We start from the raw sequence: 7,500 nt of genomic DNA, 5'->3' as shown, positions 1-7,500 counted from the left end.
GCTCTGACAGACTGTAATACACTACAGGAAGCGTAGGGGGCGATACGGCTTCTACTGTTTCATTTAAAAAGCTCTATAATGTTCATATGATCCACACAGTCGCTCTGACAGACTGTAATACACTACAGGAAGCGTAGGGGGCGATACGGCTTCTACTGTTTCATTTAAAAAGCTCTATAATGTTCATATGATCCACACAGTCGCTCTGACAGACTGTAATACACTACAGGAAGCGTAGGGGGCGATACGGCTTCTACTGTTTCAGTTAAAAAGCTCTATAATGTTCATATGATCCACACAGTCGCTCTGACAGACTGTAATACACTACAGGAAGCGTAGGGGGCGATACGGCTTCTACTGTTTCATTTAAAAAGCTCTATAATGTTCATATGATCCACACAGTCGCTCTGACAGACTGTAATACACTACAGGAAGCGTAGGGGGCGATACGGCTTCTACTGTTTCATTTAAAAAGCTCTATAATGTTCATATGATCCACACAGTCGCTCTGACAGACTGTAATACACTACAGGAAGCGTAGGGGGCGATACGGCTTCTACTGTTTCATTTAAAAAGCTCTATAATGTTCATATGATCCACACAGTCGCTCTGACAGACTGTAATACACTACAGGAAGCGTAGGGGGCGATACGGCTTCTACTGTTTCATTTAAAAAGCTCTATAATGTTCATATGATCCACACAGTCGCTCTGACAGACTGTAATACACTACAGGAAGCGTAGGGGGCGATACGGCTTCTACTGTTTCATTTAAAAAGCTCTATAATGTTCATATGATCCACACAGTCGCTCTGACAGACTGTAATACACTACAGGAAGCGTAGGGGGCGATACGGCTTCTACTGTTTCATTTAAAAAGCTCTATAATGTTCATATGATCCACACAGTCGCTCTGACAGACTGTAATACACTACAGGAAGCGTAGGGGGCGATACGGCTTCTACTGTTTCATTTAAAAAGCTCTATAATGTTCATATGATCCACACAGTCGCTCTGACAGACTGTAATACACTACAGGAAGCGTAGGGGGCGATACGGCTTCTACTGTTTCATTTAAAAAGCTCTATAATGTTCATATGATCCACACAGTCGCTCTGACAGACTGTAATACACTACAGGAAGCGTAGGGGGCGATACGGCTTCTACTTCTACTTCTACTTCTACTGGGTCCTTACACTACCACCATCAGATCTTTATAGTTACTGTGAAAAAATGACAAATGACTAGGATTGTTGTCATTATATTTCACTACAGAGCTGCTATCAATCCAGATGAGCTGTTCCCTGGAGGTCATTGCCAGAAAGAACTACACAAATGTAAGAGGACATTGGAAGAGTGCCATGAACACTGAGCAACACTGAACCGGTTACTGACACAGTCTGATTTTCTGCAGTTATCAGATTATTAAGTGTAAACACACTCAGTGTTTCTGCTCACCGTACAGCAGAACACATTCATTGTACATTTTATCCGATTATTTTTGGGATTCACTACAAGAAAATGCCAATTAAGACATTCTCCACTGCAGAGCTTCCTTCCAGATGATGTGGAAGTGCTTGCTGCGAATGCACATTCAGGATGAAAGCCTGGACAGCAGCATGGTGTGAGTAGGCGTCTGAAGCCTGCAGTGCTGATCATGCTGGAGTCACTCCCCGCTTCTTCATTTTTCTGGAGGCCTTTTTACCACCACAATAAACATGTTGATGGTGTAGCTGGTGCTGGAGGGAAGTTCCAAGTGCAATTACGTTAAAAGCCCAGTGACTCAGCGGAGCTCGGTGAGCATTTAGCTGAATGATATATTCCTAATGGATTACGCTGCTGAGGGCTGGCAGGCTCAGATAACATTGTTATAAAGTCAGGGTGTGGGCAGGAGAGCAGTAACACAACCGATAAATCAAAAATGAACTCTTCTACCTACAGCTCTGTACGAGGTAAGCCTGAAACCGTTTAACAGACGTTCAAGAGAGGTTTAAGAGACGTTTAAGAGACATTTAAGAGAGGTTTAAGAGAGGTTTAAGAGACGTTTAAGAGACGTTTAAGAGAGGTTTAAGAGAGGTTTAAGAGAGGTTTAAGAGAGGTTTAAGAGACGTTTAAGAGAGGTTTAAGAGACGTTTAAGAGAGGTTTAAGAGACGTTTAAGAGACGTTTAAGAGAGGTTTAAGAGACGTTTAAGAGACGTTTAAGAGAGGTTTAAGAGAGGTTTAAGAGACATTTAAGAGAGGTTTAAGAGAGGTTTAAGAGAGGTTTAAGAGACATTTAAGAGAGGTTTAAGAGAGGTTTAAGAGAGGTTTAAGAGACGTTTAAGAGAGGTTTAAGAGAGGTTTAAGAGACGTTTAAGAGAGGTTTAAGAGACGTTTAAGAGAGGTTTAAGAGACGTTTAAGAGACGTTTAAGAGAGGTTTAAGAGACGTTTAAGAGACGTTTAAGAGAGGTTTAAGAGAGGTTTAAGAGACATTTAAGAGAGGTTTAAGAGAGGTTTAAGAGAGGTTTAAGAGACATTTAAGAGAGGTTTAAGAGAGGTTTAAGAGACGTTTAAGAGACGTTTAAGAGAGGTTTAAGAGACGTTTAAGAGACGTTTAAGAGAGGTTTAAGAGAGGTTTAAGAGACGTTTAAGAGAGGTTTAAGAGAGGTTTAAGAGACGTTTAAGAGAGGTTTAAGAGACGTTTAAGAGACGTTTAAGAGAGTTTTAAGAGAGGTTTAAGAGAGGTTTAAGAGACGTTTAAGAGATGTTTAAGAGACGTTTAAGAGACGTTTAAGAGAGTTTTAAGAGACGTTTAAGAGAGGTTTAAGAGAGGTTTAAGAGAGTTTTAAGAGACGTTTAAGAGAGGTTTAAGAGAGGTTTAAGAGAGTTTTAAGAGACGTTTAAGAGAGTTTTAAGAGATGTTTAAGAGACGTTTAAGAGACGTTTGAGAGTTTTAAGAGAGGTTTAAGAGAGTTTTAAGAGACGTTTAAGAGACGTTTAAGAGACGTTTAAGAGACGTTTAAGAGAGTTAAGAGACGTTTAAGAGACGTTTAAGAAACATTTAAGAGACGTTTAAGAGACGTTTAAGAGAGGTTTAAGAGAGTTTTAAGAGACGTTTAAGAGAGTTTTAAGAGACGTTTAAGAGACGTTTAAGAGAGGTTTAAGAGAGGTTTAAGAGACGTTTAAGAGACGTTTAAGAAACATTTAAGAGACGTTTAAGAGACGTTTAAGAGAGTTTTAAGAGACGTTTAAGAGAGTTTTAAGAGACGTTTAAGAGACGTTTAAGAGAGGTTTAAGAGACGTTTAAGAGACGTTTAAGAGAGTTTTAAGAGACGGACTCTTTGGTTAAACATTCATTTATTCAGCACCAGTATGTACAGTCACAGCACATCATTACATAACAGCACAGTGCAGCTCTGCACACTGCTATTCAATTAGATATATGCAAATCACATATATGCAAATAATCACCCCTCCCCTTACCCCCATAGGGAGCACAAGCACTCTAAGCCACGCCCACGCAATGAGATCTCACCAATACAGCAGAAGCGTTTCCGCACACTGAGCCTGTGAGCGCGAGTCTGTGCGGGAAAGATTCCGCGAGACTGGTGAGCAGAGGGTGCGTGGGCGAGAGAGAGCGAGGGAGCGAGGGATGGAGGGATGGAGGGATGGACAGGGTCACGCCGTGGAGGGGTGAGGTGTTTACTTGGTGAGCCCCTTCACGATCTGGACCTCCTCCACAGGCTTCCACTGCTGCTTTATGGTGATGAGCTGGAGGGACAGAGATCGAGAGAGAGTGGATTAGAGCTGCCTTATCTCTGGAAACCTGCTGCCTCATTATTACCTCATCACTGCCTCATTACTACCTCGTCACTGCCTCATTACTACCTCGTCACTGCCTCATTACTACCTCATCACTGCCTCATTACTACCTCGTCACTGCCTCATTACTACCTCGTCACTGCCTCACTTCTGGAAAATCGCTGCCTCATTACTACCTCGTCACTGCCTCATTACTACCTCGTCACTGCCTCACTTCTGGAAAATCGCTGCCTTATTACTACCTCGTCACTGCCTCATTACTACCTCGTCACTGCCTCACTTCTGGAAAATCGCTGCCTTATTACTACCTCATCACTGCCTCGTTACTACCTTGTCACTGCCTCACTTCTGGAAAATCGCTGCCTTATAATTACCTCATCACTGTGTCATCTCTGGATAATCGCTGCCTCAATACTACCTCATTACTGCCTGACTCATGGAAAACTGCTGCCTCATTACTACCTCATCACTGCCTCATCTCTGGAAAATCCCTGCCCCATTGCTACCTCATCACTACTTCATTTCTTCTGTATTGCTGCCTAATCAGTGCCTCATTGCTACCTCGTCATTGCCTTATTGCTATTTCGTCCGTTTCATCACTGTCACATTAGTACCTCATCTCTACATTAACAAAGCCTCAACACTACCTCATCATTTTCAAGGCTACCTTACTGCTGCCTCATTACTGCCAAAGTACCACCTCATTGCTGCCTCATCTCTGCTTCATTACTACCTCTGCCTCATTCTTACCTTTTTACTTTCTCATCACTACTTCATTAACACTCTGCTGCTGCCTCATCAATACCTCATTGTTGTTAAGACCTCATTGCCACCTGATTGCTGTGCCGCTGCTGCCTCAACACTGCTGACTGAATAAACTCAAGTCACACAAACACACACTGAGATAGTGATATATATAAATATAAAAAGGTATTTTACTGTATTTATTCTCACCCCCCCCACCCCCTCCCCCTACACCTCAGCTCTATCCATCACTGCTCTACCTCCTCCGCCCTCAGACCTTCCTGCTCTCACTTCCGCCTCGCGGCGTCTGCCGCGCTGCACGTTCTCTGTGGCGCCTCACAGCTGGTGTGAAGTGGCCTCGAGAATGACAGAGGCACTGCACACACACAGCACAGCATCATCAGAGCTTTACCTTCTGCGGCTTGGATGGGTCCAGCGTTTCCCACGGCTCAGGATTTCTGCTTTTGTTTAGGCTACAAAAAAAAAAAAAAAAAGCCACATAGGAAAAATGACCCGACTGCATTAATAAATGATTAATAAACAAGCTCACAGCTGCTGCTGAAAGGCGCGCCGGCCAGGTGGGGGAGGAAAGCGTGCCGGGCATGCGGAACCTGTTGATAATGTGCTTACATGACATCAGGCTTGGTGAGTAGGAAGTAAATGCTGGCAGTTGTGGCTCCGGTGGCGGCGAAAGCCATGAAGCCGATCAGAGGAATGAGCTGGAGGGGAAACAGACGCACGGGTTTAAGCTTAAAATACTGACCATAGCTGAATAGTCTGGAACAGGCAGTGGAGCCTAACCTCTTTCTTTTTCCTCAGCATTTGCAGAAAACCTCCCGTCACCATTTTCACAGCTTAGTTTAGTCTAACCTTCAGATAAACATAATAACAAGGTAATTAACCATGTAATACAGCCTTAATACACAGCAAGGACATCACACACGTTGAGCTAATTAACAGAACGTACTCTCTGAATTATTATAATTCATAACTATAGGATGGAATGGCTTAAATGTAAGATTGTTTACACAACTGCTTATACAGAAATCTTATGATTACTTTTAATTAATTAATTATACACTGCACTTAGTTATGAATGACTGGGACCGTATTACAGTGTAACTACACTGCACTGATTTCAGTTGTTTCATTTTTAATTACACAGTTACTCTATTAATTAAATATTAAATAATTAAGAACGTGACACAGCGTCACACTTCATACTTATGGCTGTTCGTTATGATAAGTCTTAATTATGCCAGTAATGGTGTAATTACTCAGTGTGAATGCCGATTAATGATTGGTCCTACCTCACTGTGAAGTTGTCTGATGACTTGCCGGCTGACTTTGCTCAGCATCCCGCCGCCACCAGCTTTATAGTGCAGGTGGGACGAGCACCAAGGCACGTACACACTGTGTATTGACATCTATCAGGAAGAACTGCTTCACCATGGCAACCACAATCCTCAGCAGCGTGTGGCACCCCCTGGTGGCTGATTTTCCACAAAGTCACTCCTGTAAGGACAGCCTGTGGAGGCAGAGTAAAGAGCCGGACTCCAAAATAACGTCCCCAGTGCAGCAGAGAGCAAAGCTGGTATTTCCAGCTCTCAGATAAGGCGGGGGGGGTGGTGGCTGGGGAGGGGGTCAGTGAGCACGACACACACGTCCAGTCTGAGGCAGGATCACATACGTGACATACAGCACACGTAACTTTTGGGCACACGTCTAAGGGGCCTATATAAACACATTTTGCACTGTAGTGATGAATAAACTCAATATGAGCACAAGCTGGCCCCATTAGCGCCCGCACCAAAAACACTATTAATAAAGCACAATTTCACCACTTTAATTCCTTTCAGTGTGTAAAATTAAATATGTAGTACGTTCTATGGAGTAATCACTACCTACTATGAATTATTCAGCATCTTCTATGAATTATTCAGTAGCTACTATGAATTATTCAGTAGCTACTATGAATTATTATCTACTATGAATTATTCAGTACGTGTGTTAAATGATTCTATGACACCACCCATACGAATTCCTTCTATACGTGTTGTATTGTACTGTGTATGACTCATACAGAGAGGTGCTGGTGGTATGTGTGTTTCCTAAACTACAGAACGGTCACACATGCCTCAGTGGGCAGGCCCCGGCACGCTCTGACCTTCTCACTCAGGGTTTGTGTTGAGGATTGTTTTGAAGTGGATGTAGACGGGGCAGACGGAGGCAGTCTGGGGGGCATAACAGACATTCTCTTCCTCAAGTTTCACTTTCATGCACTGTACATCACAGTAAAAACACAAAAAACCTGCAAAAACGTTTTTTAATCAGGAGCTTAATGTGTGCCGGGCACAGACGTTATACAGGGCTTCACGTATCGGCACATTACAAAACGACGATGTTCATTTAAAATGCAGCGCTGCTGTCGCACGCAGCCAGGTGCACGGCCCTAACTGCAGCTGAGGGTTGAGCTGAAGAGCAGCTGGTACTGTAGGAGCTGGTGGGCAGTGAGAGAGGGGCTAACACGCTGTAGGGCTTTCAGGAAGTGCTGGTGCTGAACTGTGGATACACTCATGCCCTCCTCCTGAAGAGCCAACAGGGCCGCCTGCAGATGACAAGAACACAGACGCTGGTACAACACAACTCCAAGCCTGCACTAAAGCATCAGATCAGTCTGATTTATTTTCACTGGACTATCGCTTTAAGATGGAATTCCACCACTTTTCCACATTTCTGAAAAGTGGTGGAATTCCACAAAATTCAGAAAGTGAGTGAGGTGTAAACAGAGATCCAGAGGGTTTGGTGTGAAACGGTTCAGACGTCTTTACAGTGGTGGTGATGGGAACCAGGCGTCGCCATGACTACAACACAGATATAGACACTTTATTTACCATCCAGAACCACCAGAGAACCTACACGAGTCTTCTGAGCTTATATGGAATGTTGATGAT

The 7,500-nt window shown here is 43.4% G+C and overlaps 2 protein-coding genes across 4 annotated transcripts in view; both read right to left on the bottom strand.

Annotated features, from left to right (window-relative positions):
• Positions 1–3,320: 3,320 nt before the first annotated feature.
• On the bottom strand, positions 3,321–5,996 carry c7h15orf48 (chromosome 7 C15orf48 homolog). Its single transcript, XM_017684809.2, has 5 exons — positions 5,857–5,996; positions 5,348–5,416; positions 5,177–5,265; positions 4,959–5,019; positions 3,321–3,751 (listed from the first exon to the last, which is right to left on the bottom strand). Exons 2-5 carry the CDS (start codon positions 5,390–5,392, stop codon positions 3,683–3,685), a joined length of 264 nt encoding a protein of 87 aa, XP_017540298.1. The 5' UTR covers positions 5,393–5,416; positions 5,857–5,996; the 3' UTR covers positions 3,321–3,682.
• Positions 5,997–6,856: 860 nt separating this feature from the next.
• The window catches only part of spata5l1 (spermatogenesis associated 5-like 1), a 9,333-nt gene continuing 8,689 nt past the window's right edge, over positions 6,857–7,500 (bottom strand). For all 3 annotated transcript variants that reach the window (XM_017684806.1, XM_017684807.2, XM_017684805.2), the window contains exon 9: positions 6,857–7,154. In XM_017684806.1, coding sequence (XP_017540295.1) covers positions 6,999–7,154 — 156 coding nt within the window. In that variant the 3' untranslated portion in view covers positions 6,857–6,998. The remainder of the gene's footprint in view (positions 7,155–7,500) is intronic.

The sequence above is a fragment of the Pygocentrus nattereri genome, chromosome 7, assembly GCF_015220715.1.
Source record: "Pygocentrus nattereri isolate fPygNat1 chromosome 7, fPygNat1.pri, whole genome shotgun sequence".
NCBI classification, from domain to species: domain Eukaryota; kingdom Metazoa; phylum Chordata; class Actinopteri; order Characiformes; family Serrasalmidae; genus Pygocentrus; species Pygocentrus nattereri.
The sequence above is the reverse complement of the archived record's forward strand: the minus strand, read 5'-3'. Positions and strand labels throughout refer to the sequence as shown.